Genomic DNA, 22,884 nt, shown 5'->3' with positions numbered 1-22,884 from the left:
GACTTATTCCCACACAGAAGGTTGCAAATGCATTGGAAATACGTTTATGATACAATCTAACCCAAATTAGTTAGAATTAAAGGTCTGTTACCTTCACTGGGCTAAAGTAAGGTATCTCATTTCCATCAGCAACTATACACTGGCGACCTACATCTATCGCTTGAATGTTTTTTGGTGTTTTTGACAGGTAGGAAATAGATTTTGGGAGTGCGGGGAAATATAGCAATACCTCCGAACGATATTTTCTTTTTCAATATATGGACCTTTGGCCCATTAGATCTGAATAGGTCCGAGGATTCCCTTTTTCATGTTAGAGTAGAGAGGATTTTCTTGGAGAAGATGATTCTAAAGAGGTGACGATGAAGCCACATGAGTTGTTGTTGTGCTAATTAGGTCAAGAAGAGAAGGAAGGAGTGAGAGAGGCAGAAAGAGAGATTTGAGCTATGCAAACCAACACTTAGGTGCTTTCGCTACCTGCTACACACAGCAGAAAGATTTTGCTGATTCCCAAATAAGTCTCAATGGGTCAACTAGAATAGGTCCCCTGGCCATATTGTGAAGGGAAATAGAAGAAGGAGAATATAGTGAAAGATACTCACCACTGAATAAACAGACTTTCTTGGAAAGATGCCATTGACCTCACCCCTTTCCTAAGAGGTCTGTAGGGGGTGTGCATAAGCGCACCAAAGTGCCTACCGTCCCTGTCCTATTGTTTCTTTTATTTTTCTTACATGTACTCATTTCTTGTATTCGTAACTATGTTTATCCTTATACCTATTATCTTGTAAGCGATTGACAAATCAAATAAATAAATCAAATCAAATAAATAAAATGTTCATGCTCCTTCTCTCCTTGTTTCCTTTTTAATTTCCTCTCCTTCTCCCTCTTTTTCTCTATACAGAAACCAGGGATGGACGTTGCTGATGCTTACGTGACCTTCGTTCGCCATTCTCAGGACATTCTGCGTGATAAGGTCAATGAGGAGATGTATATAGAAAGGTTATTTGATGTAAGTAAATGCCCCCTCCAGCTTGGAGACCCAAGAGGGAGAGCTGCAAAATGTGACAAAATGAGACAGGAGGATAAGTCACATTTTGAGAGAAATGATTAATAATAGTATTCTCTTTTGTTGTTGTTGTTGTTGTTGTTGTTTTCTCTTTATTTTTGAAGGAAATTTCTGTGTTTTTTTTTCCTTTTTTTTCTGAATGATACTCAACCTATCTGCTACTTGTCTGCTCTAATGCCTTACTCCAAGCCACTTAGACTTACTTTCCCTCTGCTTAGATTTTAGGATAAGATCACCTTAAATCAATGCTTATCACTATGACGTAAAAACGTATCGGCCTCAAAGTCTTGTTTCCCAACTGGGGAGAGAAGGTGAACACTCAGGAAAAGTGCATTTGTAAATGGATTGCAAGTAAAACTTTTTGCTGAAGGACCAGCAACTTTAATCATGATTTGACCCATTTTTTCAAAAATTAAAAATGAACATACATTATTATTAGTAGTAGTAGTAATAGTAGTAGTAGTAATATTCTTATTAATAGAGACAATTGTGATTTTGGATATAGTTATATGGCTTTTGATTAAAAAAATTAGTTTGAAAATATTGGAATGTTTCTGTATCCATTTCCCATTCCGAATAAATAAGGTTAAGGTTGAGGTCGGATGAAATTCCAGCTATGAAAGAGGATGTAGCACCCAATTATTTTAAAGAATTAATTACAATTTTATTTGAATGTCATGCACTTCACAGTTTCTTCGCCTTTCTGATGCTTTTTTTCCCTCTAGAATACATTTTTTTTTTGTCCTGACAGTAATTGTATAGCCTAGCATTCCAACTTACAGCAGGTGCTTAATATTCTTGCTCCGGTCACTTGTTAGGAATGCATGTTTCTTTGTGTATGTGTTTGTGCAATTGTACAACAGCTGCCTTTGTCTTTGCTATCCATGATCTAAGTTTTCTGCCCTCCCCTGTGTTCTGGTATCCCAATCTGAACACCTTCAGATTCTCTGCAGGTTTGTTTTACTTGTTTTCTTGCTTACATTGGATTGAAAAGCTGTTTGTCTGCTGTGTTCACCTTCCCCAAATTTTCCAAATTCCTCTTATGATTGATTCTCATCTTTATTCCCATTTTCCTTCTCACTGAAGCCTCTTCTAGTTGCATAATTCTCTTTGTTCAGTCCTCCTTTCTCCCCGCAAGATTAAAATGGAACTTATCTCCCATGTCAAATGTTTTATCACATTATATCAAGTGGCATGAATTGGAGTCAAATAATCTTCCTGTGTATATCTACTAGCATGACCCATATCCACTGAGAATGCCTCATTCATGCATAAAGTTCTCCAGAGATTCCTTTCCTCTTAAGAGAGTTTAAATGTGAGACACAAATCACCTTTCCACTTGAGGCAGTCTTTTTTTCTCTCGGTTGCAGACTTGCTAGTCCTCTCCCCATCGCTGTAAAAATTCTCCAGTTAGCAATACATTTTCAGGGATTGTTCTTTTCAGGGGTCACCTTTGCACTGAACATTTTCCAGTTTGTATTTCAGCCAATTGCCCTGACTCAAACGGAATAAGTATCTGAAATATTTCGGTTCAATCACATCACAATCATATCAGGGTTGATATTAATAAGTGCCTTGGGTACTGCTTAAAGAGGAAAAGAAAGGCTATTTAATAAATAAATGTGCTTTTATCTTTTGGCAGAACAGAAACTGTACTATGAAAGGTAACTGAGGCACATCTGCAAACCATACAGAGCCCATAGGAAGACAAGGGTATACGTGTGTCCCTTTTGAGAAATATTTCCAAAAAGTGGTCAACAGCAATAGCAATAGCACTTAGACTTATATACCACATTACAGCCCTCTTTAAACCGTTTACAGAATCAGCGCATTGCCCCCAACAATCTGGGTCCTCATTTTACCGACCTTGGAAGGATGGAAAGCTGAGCCTGGTGAGATTCTAACTGCCAAATTGCAAGCAGCCGGCAGTCAGCAGAAGTAGTCTGCAGTACTGCACTCTAACCACTGCACCACTGTGGCTCATAAAGCATAGAAAGGGAACCTGTGGCTCTTGAAATGCTTTAGGGGTGTCTACAGAGAGGGAGTCAAATAAAGTCAAAATGGAAGGTCCAACCATGCAATCAAAGCCCCAACCTTTTTTTCATACATTGTAAAAAAAAAAAAAAAAAAGGAAGGAAGGAGTTTTGATCACATGGTTGGGATGACCATCTTGATGTTTTTGTTCTCATCCTGTGAACATATCTGAATGTTGTTGAATGAAGACTCCCAACTGCCTCATTATGGCAATGGTGGAGAATCACCGAGAGCTTTATTTGAAGCTCCACTGTAAGGGCTTGATTGTACTACTAAAAATAAATGCTTATAATATTCTTGATGTTCCCTTTTGGGAATAAAAACCTTACCCATTCAGGTCCTTGCTTTTTGTAAAATCCAAAAACACTGATTATATACACAAGTCTTCATTAGAGAGGGACCATTTTCCTGAAAAAATGATGAAGTCTTTTTGCCCCAAACCCTTAGTTTTTAATTTGTACACACCAGTGGTAGGATTCAATTTTTTTTACTACTGGTTCTGTGGGCATGGCTTGGTGGGCGTGGCAAGGGAAGGATACTGTAAAATCTCCAGTCAGAGGTGGTATTTGCCAGTTCTCCGAACTACTCAAAATTTCCGCTACCGGTTCTCCAGAACTGGTCAGAACCTGCTGAATACCACCTCTGGTACACACCATGGTGATGTCTGGTCTGCAGAAATATAGTAAATACAATAATTCCTAGTGTCTCATCATTTCACAGTTGCCATCTTGTTTGAGAAAGCACAGCTAATCGTTACATTCTTTTTATCATGGTAAACTTCATATGGATTTTGGTTGTTGCTATTTGAGCTGATGAAGAATTTTAACCTTCAGCTTTCACAGGATACAAGAATTCATCCTTCTCTTGGTATCCTAAAACTGACTTCCTCCAACCTAGCCCTGTCCAGATATTTGGCTTACAAGTTCCACTAGTGCCTGCTAAGTAACAAATGATCAAAGTTCTGGAGGGGATCAAGTTGGATCAAGTCATTTTAATGCCTATGATATGAACCTGGCCAATTGACAAAGTTGGCTTGGCTTTATTTCAGAATCGGAAATGCCAAAGCAACAACAAATGTTTATTCTCTCTTATCTTTCCATTTGATTCTTTCCCTTTCTGCCTGGAACATTTTTTAAATGGCATTTTATTAAAAATTGTTGTTAATACATTTACTGAACTGTTAATTTTTGCTTTTTTTCCCCTTTTACTCCTAAAATCGTCCCCTTTATACTGCATAATACTCATTTCCCTTATAAAGCCTTGTTCCTAAGGGGTAAGAATGGCAGGCTTATTCTCTTTGATCAATATTAACATTTAAACGAAAGTATCCAAATATTACTGTGCAGTCCACCTTTGAATCCCATTTGTTCTGTAACTTAAATTTATTATGGAAAATAAGCCATCAAAATTTTGGTTCGGATGACTGGATGACATTGTGAAGGTCTACAATCAGCATCTAACAAGGGCGATTTTATTTTCCAAGAACTGATTATTGAAATACAACAATTTTTTTCTTATCCATTAAAATTCTAGCCACAGAGAAGGAGTAATGAGAAAGAAAGGGTCATTTATACAGGTGAAACTCGAAAAAATAGAATATCGTGCAAAAGTTCATTTATTTCAGTAATGCAACTTAAAAGGTGAAACTAATATATGAGATAGACTCATTACATGCAAAGCAAGATAGTTCAAGCTGTGATTTGTCATAATTGTGATGATGATGGCTTACAGCTCATGAAAACCCCAAATCCACAATCTCAGAAAATTAGAATATTACATGCAATCAATAAAACAAGGTTGTACATAGAACAATATCGGACCTCTGAAAAGTATAAGCATGCATATGTACTCAGTACTTGGTTTGGGCCCCTTTTGCAGCAATTACTGCCTTAATGCGGCGTGGCAGCCTGTGGCACTGCTGAGGCGTTATGAAAACCAGGATGCTTCAATAGCGGCCTTCAGCTCTTCTGCATTGTTCAGTCTCATGTCTCTCATCTTTCTCTTGGCAATGCCCCATAGATTCTCTATGGGGTTCAGGTCAGGCGAGTTTGCTGGCCAATCAAGCACAGTAATCCCATGGTCATTGAACCAGGTTTTGGTGCTTTTGGCAGTGTGGGCAGCTGCCAAATCCTGCTGGAAAATGAAGTCAGCATCCCCATACTGTGGAAGGAAGTATGAAGTGCTCCAAAATCTCCTGGTAGATGGCTGCGTTGACCCTGGACTTAATGAAGCACAGTGGACCAACACCAGCAGATGACATGGCTCCCCAAATCAACACAGACTGTGGAAACTTCACACTGGACTTCAAGCATCTTGCAGTGTGTGCCTCTCCATTCTTCCTCCAGACTTTGGGTCCTTGGTTTCCAAATGAGATGCAAAAGTTGCTCTCTTTGGACCACTGAGCAACAGACCAGTTCTGTTTTTCTTTGGCCCAGGTAAGACGCTTCTGACGTTGTTTGTTGTTCAGAAGCGGCTTGACAAGAGGAACACGACATTTGAAGCCCATGTCCAAGATCCGTCTGTGTGTGGTGGCTCTTGATGCACTGACTCCAGCCTCAGTCCACTCCTTGTTAAAGTCCCCAACACTTTTGAATGGCCTTTTCCTGACAATCCTCTCCAGGCTGCGGTCATCCCTGCTGCTTGTGCATCTTTTTCTTCCACACTTTTCCCTTCCACATAACTTTCTATTAATGTGCTTTGAAACAGCACTTTGGGAACATCCAACTTCTTTTGCAATTACCTTTTGAGGCTTTCCCTCCTTATGGAGGGTGTCAATGATGGTTTTCTGCACAACTGATTGTGATTCCTACTAAACCAGACTGAGAGACCATTTAAAGGCCCAGGAACCCTTTGCAGGTGTTATGGCTTAATTAGCTGATTAGAATGGGACACTTTGAGCCTAGAATATTGGACCTTTTCACAATATTCTAATTTTCTGAGATTGTGGATTTGGGGGTTTTATGAGCTGTAAGCCATAATAATCTCAATTATGACAAATCACGGCTTGACCGATCTTGCTTTGCATGTAATGAGTCTATCTCATATATTAGTTTCACCTTTTAAGCTGCATTACTGAAATAACTGAACTTTTGCACGATATTCTAATTTTTTTAGTTTCACATGTAATATACAGTTGTAGGTTTAGTGCAAGGGTCTTCAAAGTTGGCAAGTTTAAGACTTATGGACAGTCATGTTAGCCCAGAATTCCTGAGCTAACATGACTGGAGGAGGAATTTTGGGAATTGAAGTCCACAAGTCTTAAAGCTGTCAAGATTGAAGACCCCTGGTTTTGTGCCAGGTATGTCCATTCACATATATATGCTACTTCTGAAACTGCTTTGAGGATGCATTTTCACTGTATTCCCTGATGATTTAAGTTCTGTAAGGTAGTTTAACATCTTCCATTACCTAGACAAAATTGTGATCTCATATGGTGGCTATGATTTCCACTATATTATCAAGGCCTCATCTTAAATTAGGTTCTATAACTTTACATAAAAGGGTAAGAAATCAGAATTTGGTAGAGATGCAGCTTCTTTGTGGTCCATTAGGAATTTTGGCATCTACTGATGAAACCTGGATGTTGGAGAGAAAAATATAACCATGTTATCTGTCTTTGATTTTAGTTGAACATCAAGACTGGAAGCCTAATATACTTTCTCACTATAAACTAAATTCTAAGCATTGAAAACATATTTGTTCATCCTGATCTGCAATGTCCATCAAGCATTGGTTTTCCCCCTCCCCATTTCCTATGCTTCATATCAGTGGTGGGATTCAAAAAAATTTACTACCGGTTCTGTGGGCGTGGCTTGGTGGGTGTGGCATGGTTTGGTGGGCATGGCAGGGGAAGGATACTGTAAAATCCCCATTCCCTCCCCATCCCACCAACCTACTTTCCAGCTTCGTTCTCCAATGCAGGGCACCAAAAGAAGACCAGCTGATCACCTGGGACTCGGGAGGCAGAAAATAGATGGGGGCGGGGCCAGTCAGAGGCAGGATTGGCCAGTTCTCCAAACTACTCAAAATTTCCACTACTGGTTCTCCAAAACTGGTCAGAACCTGCTGAATACCACCTCTGCTTCATATCAGCCAAGGAGGTTCAGTACAGAGGTGGAGGGTTTTTTTGCACACACAAAAAAAAAAACCTAGGAAATTGTTCTACAACAGGAGTCACCAACCCCTGGGCCACAGCCCATTACTGGGCCGTAACCTGTTTGGAACCAGGCCGCAAGGTGACGAGCGAGCACATGTAAACGTGCGAAGTTTCCCTCACACAAGCGGCAGCCATCTTACACTTATGGAGGCCACTTGCCCTCATGCACAAAGCTCCCCTCGCACGAGCAGCAACAACTTGCCCTAGCGCATGAAGTTCCCCTTGTGTGAGTGGTGGCCATCTTGACACAAATGGAACTGCACTCACTCGCACACACTTGCCTATCACTTGCAGTGAACTATCCCCTCTCCCCTCATCCCTCTGGCAGTGGTGGGATTCATATAATTTAACAACTGGTTCTCTGCTCTAATGATTTCTTCCAACAACCAGTTCAGCAAACTGCTCAAAAAGTTAACAACCGGTTCTCCTGAAGTGGTGCAAACTGGCTGAATCCCACCACTGCCCTCTGGGCCATCAAGCCAGAAAGGCTGGGGACCGCTGGTCTACAATCCTACTTTGGAAGTGAAATTGAACTCTGTTTGACCATCCTGGTTGGTAAAGCCTGATTGGCTTTAAACCACAAACTCCTGACCTTGTAATTGTGTAGGTTGTGTTTCAATAAACCAAGGAGATTTTTGTCAAACAAGTTCTAAACCACAGAGTGGGTAAGAGAGAGAAGCTGCTCAGGTTGGTCTCTTATTCACACATCAATAAACTGATGTGGACTGTTTATATCTTTATAAATACATCATAAATAAATAAATCATTAGGGTTAGGGTTAGGAGCAAATAGGTGGCAATATAAATTAAATAAAATAAATAAATAATGTATTTATAAATTATTTATATGTTGCCCATCTCCCCAATAAGGTGACACTGGGCAGCTTACAGATCATCAAAAGATAAACAGAAGAGCAATTAGAACCATGCAAATTAAATTTTTAAAACTATGCAAAAAAAGCAGACCCAAGGAGATGGACAGCACGGGGATGAGGTCTTCTTATCCCACCAACCACCTCCACCAGTAAACAACCTCTTTGAGGCCCCCCAAACCAATAGGCAAAAATCAAGTGTTAACAACTTTCTGGAAGGCCAAGTGTATTGGAGCAGTTCTCACCTCCAGTGGTGGGGAGTTCCATAGGATCAGGACCACAGCGGAAAGGGCTCTTTTCCTTGACTCCACCCTCTGGCATTCCTTAGCAGACAGGTCCCTTGGGATGAGAGGACTCCTCAGATACCCTGGACCCATGCCTTATATTTAATTGCAGGCTATATATTGTAGCCAATTTTGTGTAGTGATTAAGGCATCAGGTTAGAAACTGCCCTGGGCACAAAATCAGCTGAATGACTGTAGACCAGTCCCTCTCTCTCAGCTCCAGAAAAAAGGCAATGGCAAACCCTTTTCAAAAATCTTGCCAAGAAAACTGTAGGGACTAGTCCAGGCTAGTCCCCTGACTCAGAGGCACTAAAGAAAAAATATATTTAAAAAAACAGATTGCATCTCCCTATGGTTTATATAGAAGCAGCAAAAAGAATGTATATTTGCAGCATCTGCATTTGAATCATTAAAGCAGCCACATCTTTGGCCAGGTTCATGCACCTGTTTCCAGAACTGCTCCTGGCTATCTCCCCGAGAGAAGGAGATCATGTGGAGAAATCCAGGAGAGCTTTTGAGGTAGCCACGGGATTTTAGAGTGATACATCTTTAACCGTTCCCAAAAGAAGACTTGATCTGCACTCTCACAGGTCCTAAAGCACCCATTTCAAACGATTTGCAGTGCTGTAATATCAGCACTGCAGAATAAATAGCATTGTGAATATGGAAAACAGGCCACAAAGTACAGGGAAGTCAGTCATGAAGCCAAGCCTCTAGATTTCGTAGGATATTGATTACAGAATCCACAAATGGTGCAGATGGCCCTTCTAACTCCTCAGTCCAGACAATTAATTCTATAGCCTGTCCCTTGCTCAAACATAATTCTTAAAAGAAAAAAGAGCATGTTTTCTGATATGAGAAATCAAATCATCCACTGAAGCTCCTTAGAATGCAAAGATCTAAACAAAAATTAATTTATTCCCCCCCACCTTATATTCCTTGAAGACACAAGCCTGTCCAAGCAGAAGATCAGGATTAAGGCAGATGTGCTTACCAGCTAGCTCATCTGCTTAAGTCTGGCAGGCTCTGAGATCAGTGATTAAAAAACCATCTCGAACTTTGATGAGATCCACAGTCCCTGTAATATGCACTCCCTGATTGCTTTCTTTGATAGCCCAGCCACCCACCCCCGTCTGCCTAAACCGGAAGTAGGAAGCATTTGACTGGAGATGATAGGCGGATTATATGGGTCAATTATACCCTTAATCTGCCATCTCTGCAGAGATTAAATGTTCATAGATTGACTCTGTGTATTTGGCTTGCTCTGAGTAGTTACCAGATCAGGAAGGTTGCCCTTACTGAAAAGTCTGGTAAGAACTTAATCATTCAATGATAGGCTGCTGATACGAGGAAACCAACTGCTAGAGAAGGATTGATTTACCATTTCACTGCTGCTTCCTAGAATAGGTCTAGGTATGCTAAAAGAATAACAGGGTTGGAAGGGACCTTGGAGATCTTCCAGCCCAAACCTCTGCTCAGATAGGAAACCCTATACTGTACCATTTCAGACAAATGGTTGTCCAATCTCTTCTTAAAAGCCTCCAATTTTGAAGCATCCACAACGTCTGGATACAAGTTGCTCTGCTGATTAATTGTTCTAACTGTCAGGAAATTTATTCTTAGTTCTAGGTTCCTTCTCTCCTTGATTAGTTTCCATCCATTGCTTCTTTTCCTGCCCTCAGGTGCTTTCGGCACTAACACTGAAGATGTTAGCTAGTTTGGGTAATGAAACATCTGCAACAAAACAACCAAGCTCAGAAAGCACCAGGGACCCCTCGTGTCAACCCTGAACTATAAATGTTCTGCTTTATTGGCATGGGAAATATTTGGCAAAAGACATTCCTACCATTTAGAACAAAGAGTCTCCAGAAGCAGACAATTCAAAACCAATAAGCATTATCATAAACTATGAGAATTATTCTGAGTAAAGAATGCAACATTGTCTAGGACACAAGTAGAAGAACTCTCAGGTTCAATAACATCAAGCGATTAAGGAGACTGATTAATTGTTCTAACTATTAAGAAATTTCTCCTTAGTTCTAGGTTGCTTCTCTCCTGGACTAGTTTCCATCCATTGCTTCTTGTCCTGCGCTCAAATGCTTTGGAGAATAGTTTAACTCCCTCTTCTTTGTGGCAGAGATATTGGAACACTGTCACCCCACTAGTCCTTCTTTTCATTAAACTAGACATATGTATATTCCCATTCACGTGTATGAATGTGTTTGTGTACACTCATACATTCTCTTTATGAAAGAGCCACTTGGAAAACACAAAGAAGGAGAGAGCTATAACCAATCCAATAGAGAGGATGAGTTGGTTCAAAAGCCTTCATAGATGATAAAGCTGTTTCCTGTGTTTAAGGAAGGTATAATTTAGTGTGATGGTGGTATCTTGTTCTACAGTATAAGCACTGGGAGGCTGAGTCAACCTTGAGCCTGGTGAGATTCAAATTGCCAAATTGCAGGCAACCGGCAGTCAGCAGAAGTAGCCTGCAGTACTACACTCTAACCACTGCGCCACTGAAGTTATATCTTGGATATACACTGGATCCCATGGGACACAGTTGTGACTTTGTAACTGAATTATCACATGCAAACATCAGAATGCAATTCTGTGGTAGTCAACCTTGTTTGTAATATTGTTCCTTCGATTCCATATTGTGGCTTCTCCATCCCTGCAATGACCCATATGTTCATTCAAGACATTTCCTAGAATTATGATTAAATCTTAATTTATTTTTGGAAGATTGGGTTTCAGTTATTGCAGATAAAGCTCCCCTTATCATCTGCCCTTTATCCACAATCAAAATCAAAAAAAGGGGTAAGAAATACTGATTTGGAGCAATAATTTGCTGCTATATAAACTATCACAAGATTGTTGACCTGCCCAGAACCAACCGTTCTCAAGCTAGAGAAGATATTTAGATAATCATATGTGCAATGCCAAATGTCAATACATTCAGAAAAGCAGGAAGAAAATAATAAAGTTTAAAACTCTAGAGAACTAACTTATATAAGGATTTTGACTTCATTGTATTGCAAAGGGCAAATTATTTGTGTGTGTGTCATCTGTAATTAAGAGTCTAACCGAGCTTCATTGAATCTTTTTCTGAAGGAAGCTATCGCAGGAGAACAGGTTAAGTGTCTGGAAAGATACGTTTTACTGCTGAACTGTGGTGTGAAGCCTAACAGGAGTCATGTGGCCAGATGTATAGCTATTAAATGTCTGGTCCAAATCAGCAGTCTTAATAAGCTATAATTGATCCCTAAAAATTGGACCAAACAAAACAAAGGATACCCAGAAGACCTCTTTCTAAGGAGCCTTGGATATGAATCTGTAGTCTTAAACATTCCATTTGTGGAAGTATAATTTAGACGCCCCTAAACAGCACAAATTGATAGTTCTTTTCAGGACAACAACAAAAAATCAGTTTAGCCTGTGTCTTATTATCGTTGGAGCAAAATTTCTACCATCTAAACCCAGTTGCTTCGTTTCTCTTAAGTCTTCGGAGAGCAAGAAGGCTTTCAGATTCCAGGTTCTGCATTTCTGGAGAGGGAACTTAGCAATAATTTTATCAATAGCTTCTATCACCATGTGAAATGAAACTAGAGCTTCAATACAATCACCAGGATTTCATATGGAAATTCATGGAATTCTTTGGATTTCAGAGTTCTTGAAAACAAGCCATCCTAGCATTTCTGCCACACTAATAGACAGCTTAAAATGATCAACTCTCATCAGAAAGTGGGCAGGCTTTTGACAAGTCCTTTTAGCCTCTCATCGCTTTCTTCATCGTCTTGGCAGAAAGAGATTAAGCATGGTGTCCTTCATGTGCTGGATTCATAAAACATTAGGACAGCCTAATGGTTATCACATTTATAGTCCACAAAGTGTGGGCAGACTTATTATTTCTGTTTATTATACTCTCTGGCATTCACTGGTTGGCAAGAAGGGACATATCACATTTTTTTTGTGAATTTATATGTGTATGCACAGAAAAAGAATTGTCTCCTAGGTGAGCATGTAAACTTTAGGTATTGTATAGGAAATGTAAATTAAGTCTTAATCTTGTACTCTATTTACATTCTTGTTAAATACTAGCTTGGTAGACAATGTATATCTTTCTCATATATTCTGTTTGTTCTGGATGTCAGTCCAGTTTGCACCATTTTTCTCTATAGCTTAATATATTATCATTTAATGCATTCTTGGAACTAGCGGTATGCAAATTGTTCTTGATCTGAAATGATTGTCCTGTATTCCAAATTCAGGACAAAATATGCTTCTCCCAAAAGTTTTTTGTGAGATCATAAAAATACATGGTTTTTTGCCCATACTTGGAACAAATTCAGGATTGTCAGGCATGGTTTTGAGTATTTCAGATTATGCCAAGCCTAGCTATTAGAATTTTGCTTTGTGGCTGGTGATTGGTTTGTTTTGGCTTCAAAAAAAAAGTCACTTAGGTAGTAGAATCGCAGGGCCTGATCATATTGTTGCTGCAGTTACCGACTTAGGATGGGTGATATGTGAAGTGCTAGGACAGAATGGTAGTTATTAAGTTTTTGGCTCAGGGTTAAAAAGCGATATTGGGCTGTTGTGTGCTGCTTCTTTCATGCAGAGAAAAATGCTCTCACCTGTATTCCTGTCTCAACCTATCGGTAGTAGGTAAGTTAGATTCTTTTTAATTCTTTACTGTGTGGGATTTGGAGTTTATGTGGGGACATTGCATGCATGTTTTGTATTCTGCTTTTTTTCTGCAGGAAATGTAAGCAATTGTTTCCTAAAAAGATGTTTAAAATATTGAGATAATCTTCTTAGTCAATTTTTCTGTAAATTGAGTGGCAAGTAGTCGTCAATAAAGATGGTCTCCCTTTTATTCTGGAATCCCTGAAAAACAAAGGGCAAGAGACCTATTTTAAGTTGTCATTGTTTTTCATGACCAGAACATTCAAAGCATTTCAAATGTTATACTGCTAGAATACAAAACCTTTGAATCATCTTATGTTTAGTTTTGTCAGAACCCAGCCAACGTAAATTGTTCCAAAAGAACATACCAAGTGAGACTGTTTTGTTCCAAGCTTAAAATATTCTTGTTTTGTGCATAAAAGGACATTGTCCTGCCAGAGATACTATTCAAACTGGAGATTTACCTTCTGCCCTCCTGTTATTTGCTCAGGCAGATTAATGTTTCCCTTCCTTTATATCGCTACACATTAGCAAAACAAAGAGAGATGTAGAAGGAAAAGGAGATTATCAACATGCCAAGGGTATCAAATAAAAGCTGGATTTGAAAAGTCAATGAGCTGGATGCAATTTTTAAAACAATGTTCCTCAACTTACTGCTGTCAATATGTTTTGCATTACAACTCAAGGATCTCTAAACAGTGCAAAAAGATATTGTAGTCTTGAACATATGGGGGGAAATTATAGTTGATTAAAAGAATAACAGAGTTGGAAGGGACCTTGGAGGTCTTCTAGTCCAACCCCCTGCTCAAGCAGGAGACCCTGTACCATTTCAGACAAATAGTTGTCCAATCTCTTCATAAAAATCTCCAGTATTGGAGCATCAGCAACTTTTGCAGGCAAAGTTGTTCCACCAGTTGATTGCTCTCACTGTTGGGAAAATTCTCCCTTAGTTCTAGGTTGCTTCTCTCCTTGATTAGTTTTCACCCATTGCTTCTTGTCCTGCCCTCAGGTGCCTTGGAGAATAGCTTGACTCCCTCTTCTTTGTGGCAGCCCCTGAGATATTGGAACATTGCTATCATGTCACCCGCTAGTGCTTCTTTTCACCAAACTAGATATACCCAATTCCAGCAACCGTTCTTCATATGTTTTAGCCAGTCCCCTAATCATCTTTGTTGCTCTTCTCTGCACTCTTTCTAGAGTCTCAACATCTTTTTTATATCGTGGCAACCAAAACTGGATGCATTATTCCAAGTGTGATCGATTAAGATAGATTTAGAACTTTAAAAGTACAAAACTAGGAGGCAGAGGAACTCAAAAGAACATGAGATACGTTGTTTCTTCTGTAAGTGTAGGTTTGGCTTGACTGTTTTGCTGCACTTTTGATTTGACCCTGAAATAATTTGAATTATTAATTTCATCACTAATGACAAGAACATTATTACTTTTAATCAATATTAATTGATTTTTGGGATAGGTATTATGACTAATGGTGATGTGCTGTTTTACTGATTTATGAGTAAATACGTTGATTATGTTTTTCTTTTTTATGTACTAAAGGCTATTTTGTGAGGACTTCATCAAAATTCATTTATAAATATATGCAAAAGCATCACTTCCCCTTTAATAATTACAGGCTGTGGCTGTGTTGCAGAGTCAGGTTATTTGCCCTTATTAGCATTGCTTCATAGTTTTGACGCTAATAAAATGACTACATGTTGAGTCTTCTTTGGTGTTTGGGATCAGTACATTATATTTGCTTTAACTGGTTTGATACTGACCTGGTGGCACCTAATCAGTCAATGACTGATTTCAAAAAAAGCAAACTAAGCAAGGTCAAGCCTGGGTAATAATTGGGTTAGAAGCCACTAGGACAGTGATGGTGAACCTTTTGGTTGTGGTGTGCCAAAAGCACACGCGATAGCGCGCATGTGGGCATGCCGGCACCCACAATGCAATGCGCCCTGTCCCTCCCTTTGCACGCAGAGGAAAGCCTCTGCAGCCTCGGGAGGGCCTCTGGAGCCCGGGGGGAGGCCATTTTCGCCATCGCGGAGGCTCGAAGGAAGCCTGTGGAGCCTTGGGAGGCTGAAAACGGGTCCGTTTCGGCACTTCCGGTGTTTCCGGAAGGCCCATTTTTTTGGCCTCCTGAGGCTGCAGAGGCTTTCCTCAAGTCTCCAGGAGCACGAAAATGGGCCGAAAATCAGGCGGGAGGCATGTGCATGTGTAGCGCAGGTAAGTTTGGCTGGGACTTGTGTGCCCACACAAATGGCTCTGCGTGCCACCTGTGGCACGCATGCCACAGGTTCGCCATCACAGCACTAGGAAGTATTTTATTTGTTTGTTTCTTTGTTTGCTTCTCAAATTTATATAGCCCCCATCTCTCAGAGTATCAGGACTGGGAAATAAAAGGTGGGGGAAACCCTGGGAAAAAGCAGTAGCAAATGACTTCTGTTCTCTTATAATCTTTCCAACATAATAATATGGATGTATCCATGAAATCAGTGAACAAGTTAACCTCAACTCAGGGGAGGCTTTATCCTTTCTAAACTGCCTAAAGGGCAAGGCAGAGCAATGTACTTACAAACTGGTTCTATTGTTCAACTCAATGGCTTTCCTTGCCTATAATTTGTGAAGTTCAGTTTTGTATGAACAGTTTGATTAACTCTAATGCTCGAGTTATTTGGCTAGGAATTTGTGCATTAGAGAGCCAGTTTGGTCCAGGCACCAGGTTAGAATCTGAGAGACCGTGAGTTCTAGTACTGTCTTAGGCTTGAAATCTGTGATTTCGGGCAACTCATTCTCTCACAGCCCATCTCACCTCATAGGGTTGTTATTGTGGGGAAAATAGGAGGAGGAATGTGGATATGTTATTTGTAAATATAATGAAAGTGGGATGCAAATTAATTAATTAATTGACTCTAATTAATGTCCCAAAATAAAGGCATTTTGGATTATTAGATCTTACTGTACAATGTATTACTACACTATTCATTTATTGTGCAATGACTCAGTATCTAGTGTTAGACTTAGCTGGCAATTAATTTTATGATTCTGTTTTTAATCTAATCTTAACTTCTGATTTTTAGTCTTAGTGTTACTAATTCCTTATTTTATTTACGCCTAAGTATGTTATGCTTCCATGGCTGGATTTGTTATGTTTTGTTTTAATTTGGTCATGATCAAAATAAAGTAAAACGAAAAATAAAACGCTTTCCTAAAGTCTGACATCGTTTGTGAAAGTACAATTCAGCTCTTTTGCAAAAAAAAAAGGGGGGGGGACTTTGAATTTTTCCCAACTGGGTAACTGGCCCTACTATTAATTCCCTGGGAATGCTGTATGTTGTAGTACAATGCAATTAAAGGCTGCCAGGTTAGAGAAAACTAGATTGTCAGGTCCAAGTTTCTCTCCATTTTACAGTGGGCATTTGACTGATTGAGTGAGAGAGTGACTGCTTTAATCCTAAAATACACCAGGCAGTTTACAAATACCAAACAGAATAAACAAAATGAATGTGTATAACAGCAATAGAAAACAGTTTGATCATTCTTGGACTAATGATTTCACACTATTTTTATTTTTCTTATATGTATCCATGTATTCATAACTATGTTTTTTACTTATAGCTATTATCTTGTAAACAATTGACAAACTAGATAAATAAATAAATAAAATAAAATAAAACTATCAATTTCCAAAGGCCTTCTGAAAGAACCAGGTTTTTGCTAGTCTTCAGAAGGTGTAACAGCAAATATAAGCAATTTAATTCATGGAATACTCAGCCAGACAATCAGACCCTGCCATAAAAATGGTGCTTGAGACCCTCTTAAGTAATGTAACTAACTAGCATTCCATAGATGAAGTAAGGGTTCAAAAGAAACCCTGCTTTGCTGTCATTAGCTCCCTGAAGTAGGCTTGGATTTGAGCTCATATAAAATGTCTTGTTCTCCTATTCTAGTGTGACTCCAGGTATCTCTTTACTCCATCTTTCCAAGGTCCACAGAGGACCAAAAAAACTATCAAAGATCAGTGAGCAATGAGCAACCATTGAAAACAATCATATCTCAAGTCCTAGTTGCCTCTGTATTCCATAGGCCAGTAAGTCATCCAACAAAACTGTCTTCCTGATTTCTGGAGATTTTTCTAGGTCTCATATAGAGCTCTCTGGGTTCAACAGGCAAGCCATCTTTATTGACCCTTCTTCAGACCCTTCCTCTGCTGAGATTAATAACTCCAAATGACAATAAAGAAGTGATCTATCCACATCAAATAACTGATGGAAAAGCCCCATGGTACTAGATCGTATCTGGGACAGCTCTGTAGTTGTAATGTCATCCATGAATTCAGGGGTGGGATTGAAAAATCCCAGCAACCGGTTCTCTGCCCGGTTGCTGGATGACCGTGGCCATAGTGGGCATGGCCTACAGGAACTTCCAGTTCAGCCATTTTTCTCCTTCCGCAGAGTCTGGAGGCTTCCCTCAAGCCTCTGGGAGGGTGAAAACTGCCTCTGCCAGGCTCCAGAGTGCCTCCAGAAGCCAGAAACAAGCCCGGAACTTCTGGTTTGGCCTGTTTTTCACCCTCCCAGAACCTCCACACAGACCCTGCATCCAAAATGGGCCACGTGGAGACTCTTGGGAGGGGCAGGGTGAGGTGGGCGGAGCCAGCTGGTCGGTTCAACTACTGGTTCGGCAAACTAGATGTAAATTTAACATCCGGTTCACTCGAACCAGTCCAACCAGGTAGAATCCCATCCCTGCATGAATTCCCAAGGCCCCTCTAACCCCAGAAAAGGAAGGATAAAATTGACCAGCATTAATTGAATCCATAACTAACTAACATAACTAACAGGGATGCTAGGTGGTGATGCAGCACAATAGCAACACTCCTAGTTTGTCTCAGTCTCAATCTAACAATGGCTTCCCATCTGGCCAAACTGCAGGACAGACCATGTTTTCTACATTAGGAGTGATCCTCTTTTTTTCTGGAGAGTTTTTCCTTTAAAGATGCTACCAGTGTAAAGATGCTACTAATTTGAAAGAAGATAAGGAATTATTAAAAGGTGGAAAGAAATAATGTCTTGAGGTTACACATCAATAATAAACAGATAGGTAATAGTCTTAACAGAGATACCAAATCCGTGGTTCCCAACTATGGTGAGATGTATTTCTCTAAAAAATTTATTTACACTTATAACAGGAATTAAAATTATACTCATAATTTAAATCTATATCCAGATTTAAAGAGTCTGAGCTTGTCAGCTAGAAAGCTGATGCTCAGATTCGAGGCCTGAGTATTGCACAATGGGGTATGCTCCTGTTCTTGCCCCTGCTCCTGCCAACCTAGCAGTTCGAAAGCATGCAAATAAACAGGTACCACTTTGGTGGGTAAGTAACAGTGTTCTGTGCACCTCAGCCTATAGTCTTGCTGGCCACATAACCACAGAAAAGTCTTCGGACAACACTGGCTTCCTTGCCTAAGGAACGAAGATGTGCACCACTCTCTAGAGTCATGACTGGACAGGGAAAACCTTTATCTTTACCCAGATTTTATCCCTATGTGTTCATAGGGGCAAATGTGCTTTAAGATGGAACATATCTGAAAACTCTAGTAGGGAAAATACAGGAGGCAAAGTGAGCCCCATTTAGATAAAATCTTACAAAATCATAATGATTGGACTAAATCCTTATGAGTTAGCTGTGTTTACGTTTCATTAAAGATTCCTGAAATCCAACACTATAAATTATCACTTTGGTCATACAGAATGTTGGGAGAAATAGAAGAGTCATGTGGAATTAGTGAGAAGCATTGCAACTCACTAGTGCAACTCACAGGGCAATTTTTCTAAGCTTATACTTAACTGCATTTCTAGTATCAAGAAAAGGGCAATATAAGATCTGATTAATGCTGGAAATGTTTTCCTCATTTCTGTGGAAGAATTGCATGTATGTAAGGAATTGCCATCTATAATTTGTCAGGAAGTTTATTCCCTCATGAAGTATTAATTTAAGCAGGATTTACTCTAATTTATTTTAGATCGACCCTTAATAAAAATAAATCCTAGATTTATCACTTGGCTTTACTTGTTCCTAAAGATCTTTATTGGAACAGCTTTTCATGTTTCAGCAGACATTTGGTGATGGCACTTAATTGCTTTTCTTTCCAGAGAAGATTGTTCCACTAATCATTCTACCTTGATACAGACTCTCATATGTCAATGGGACCACATCAGTGTAAACAGCGCTGTAATTGAACTGCATCCTAAGAAATCTGACAGATTACTGTTACTCGGTGTTCTGCTGACATATTTTACGTTTTCTACATGGAATAATTGGGTTACTTTTAATGGAAAACTGACAGTATCAGGCATTCCTGGCTGTCTTCCCCCATGAAAGAGGGGTTTACAGAAAAATGGAATGCAAAAGCTGAAGGGGTCTTGAAAATCACCTAGTGCAGGGCTGTCAAACTCTTGGCCCATGGGCCAGATACGTCACATGCTGTGGCCACACCCACGCCCAGTTTAGCAAAGGGGGAAAGGTCTCGATACATCATGTGACGCTGCCGTGAAGACGTCAGTTTGGCATGCCTGATGTAGTGGAATTTCATGCTCTGTGCAGGAACCAATAATTATGGAATCCCCATCAGATCCAGTCTTTGCTTAAGCACTTCCAGCAAAGGGGAATTTAACAATATATTCCCATGCTGAATTGCTTTTTCTATTATGAATCATTCCCTGATGCCTAAACAAAATCTACTTCCATTATTAGAGCCCACTATTTCTTATCCTGCCTCAACTCAGAATAATTCTGCTCTAACTTTTACATAATATCCCCTTAAGATAGCAGTCATGACTCCCTGCCAGAGGTGGGTATTCAGCAGGTTCTGACCAGTTCTGGAGAACCGGTAGTGGAAATTTTGAGTAGTTCGGAGAACCAGCAAATTCCACCTCTGACTGGAGATTTTACAGTAGCCTTCCCCTGCCACGCCCACAGAATCGTTAGTAAATACATTTGAATCCCACCACTGCTCCCTGCATAATTCTCTCCTCCAAATTAACCGTATTCAATGTTGCTAACAGATGCTCATAAGTTTCTTTCCAACTAGTATCAATTTAGGGCCATACATGTTCCAATTTGCCAATCGTAGTACCCAAAACTGAACATTGTATTCTAGGTATGGTCTGAGCAATGCAGAATAGAGAGGAACAATAGCTTCTCTTGATCTTGGCACTGGACTTCTGCTGATGTGACCTCAAATTGCATTCACTTTTGTTTTTGCATCACCCTGTTGATTCATGTTCAGCTTGTAAGTCACCAAGACATCCAAAACCTTTTCACATCTGCTGCTTCCTAATATGGAATTTGGTCTCCTTGTCCCTATACTCGTGCCTTTGATTGTTTCCTATCCAAATAAATGCATTTGTCTCTGCTGAAATTCATACTGCTGATTTCAGCCCATTTTGTTAATATCCTACTACATCCTGATACTGTCCTTTGGGTTCTTCGCTATCTCTCAATTTTTGAGATATCTTCAAATTTAATAACCATATTTTCTAACCCCGGATTCAAGTCAATTATAAATATGTTGAACAGCACAGATCTCAAACGCTCAACACTTCCTTCTGATATGAAATGGAATTAGATGCTGGTAAATATTTATTGGATACAGTTGTTTAATCAATTTTATGGTGGCATAGTCTGCCTGCTTACTCAATTTCCTACATATGCTATCTCACAAGTGTATTTAGTCATTGCTGACCAATGGCTTCTTTAATCAAATATCATGTGATGCAGTCTTAAACAATAACTAAAATATGCCTAATAAAGTCAAGGTAAGGGATATAAAACTGAAAGGAACCAGGTACTCCTGGAAGAAATTGCAGATAGGCCTCTTTTAGAGAAGCAAAGGGAAAAGCAAGAAGAAATACTGGGGGGAGGGAGGTGTTACTCAGTCAGTTCCTGTCTGAATGACAAGTTGCTTATCTTGAGACATCTGGCCAGAATTAAATTCTGTGTAGAAGCGGATGACATTCTATTGGTTCCTGTGGTAGGTCCTGCTGCTAGAAAGTACAATGGTAATAATAGCCATTGGCATCTTGTTTCCACTGCCAGAAATCTCCAGCCTATGACCTCAAGTGACTTAGTTAGGTCCACAATGGGGTTAATACATCCTTCCGTAAAATGGTCTGTTAAAACATACGGAACTATTCAATTACAGGAATATCAGTTATCCCACATATCTTTCTTACACTCTTTTTTAAACTTCTCCTCTCAGGCTGAGAAGACTCTTTTTCAGCATTGCTCCTAGAGTCTGCTAAATATAACCCTTCCCTTGGGGAAATGTAAAAATCTTTTCCACCATTATTACAATTAGCGCGGACATGTTTCAAGGACAATAAGTTGATAAATACTTGATATTGTGCACTATAAAAAAACTTGGCCCATTAAACTATCAAAAATGCTGAGGAATTGTTGTGTTTAGGGTTGACAATCATACTAGTAGTAACAGTTGCTACATGGATTTTGCAGTCTCCTTAAAGTAATTTATGGAATCTTATCTCTTATTGAAAATAGTCTCATATGCAGGTATCAAAGGCTTGGGTTTAAAGACCATAGGCTGTGGATCCACATCATGATTTAAGGAGTTATATTAGTTTTTTTTTATTATTTTGTTTGGCTGACTCTAGGGACTCCTTAGAGGAAAGCTCTCTAACTTTTCCTATCTCTTGATGCATTGCACAAATTCTTGCAGGTGCCTTTCTGTGGCTTCCAGCACTCCCGCTATCTACTTCCTGCACCATCAGCCTCCTCTTCTCCTTCCAGTCATCTTGCCCAACATTTCCATACATGCTGCAATACTCATGATGTGTCCAATTTTTGTTTGATGATTATTGCTTCCAGTGAATGTTCTGGCTTGATTTTTTTAAAGTTCTGAAGGGTTGATTCTCTTGGCTGTCCAAGAAGTGCAAAGAAAAGCCTTCTTCAATGTTATGGCTCAGAGGTGTCCATCTTCTTTCTCTTGCTGATGCCCAGAGTCCATCCTTCCTCTCCATATATTTTAACAAGGAATACCATTGAATTAACCATTCTAACTTTTGCCTCGATTGAAACATCTGTCTTGTCTAGACCCCTCAATACCTTTTGAGGAACCTTAGAATAGGTTGGGAAAGAAGGGAGGCACCCTCATTGATGGGGACCAAGCATCTTTTCCTTTCAAAGTATGAGATGTTCATGTAGACTGCGATTCTTCCATGCAATTCTGGCCATGAGAAAACATATTAAAAAAACAACAATAATAATTCTGTCATCGTCGCAAATCAATACCTCTTCTATAAGGCAGCCATATGCACATCAAGGGGGGTTTCTATTAATGGTGTTTCCCTTGGGATGGAAAAAATATACTTTTTTTTTGTCCACAGTGTAGCATGAAGTTAAATATAGCATGCTATTTATGAAATTAAAAAGTGCACATTAACTGTATTCATTAATGTCACATCCAACTTGTATTACAGAGACAACTAAATCAGAGCACTGGAAAGCTTAGAGAGCAATGCTGTAACATACATCTATTTGTTCCCGTGGTGCCCATGGGTTCAGAGTAATGTCAGAAGAATCACAGCATTGCAACGCAAACCCCATCTCTTTTCTGTGTGCATTTCATTGTTGCATACACCAAAAGAGAGGGCATTTGCAGTGTAACTTCATGTCACTGCTTTCAACGTTTTGGTGTGGGCATCACTGACTTGCTCATAACCTGGTAAGAAGAGAAGCTACAGCTCCGTAACTAATGACCACA

General features: G+C 39.6%; 1 protein-coding gene across 21 annotated transcripts in view; it reads left to right on the top strand.

Moving 5' to 3' along the window:
* The window catches only part of CADPS (calcium dependent secretion activator), a 454,502-nt gene that overhangs the window by 392,185 nt on the left and 39,433 nt on the right, over positions 1–22,884 (top strand). For all 21 annotated transcript variants that reach the window (XM_026679552.2, XM_087954541.1, XM_026679537.2 and 18 more), the window contains one exon: positions 902–1,009. In XM_026679552.2, coding sequence (XP_026535337.1) covers positions 902–1,009 — 108 coding nt within the window. The remainder of the gene's footprint in view (positions 1–901; positions 1,010–22,884) is intronic.

The sequence above is a fragment of the Notechis scutatus genome, chromosome 2 (genome assembly GCF_049901735.1).
Source record: "Notechis scutatus isolate UNSWTSFEM ecotype Mainland chromosome 2, rNotScu1.2, whole genome shotgun sequence".
NCBI lineage: Eukaryota > Metazoa > Chordata > Lepidosauria > Squamata > Elapidae > Notechis > Notechis scutatus.
The sequence above is the reverse complement of the archived record's forward strand: the minus strand, read 5'-3'. Positions and strand labels throughout refer to the sequence as shown.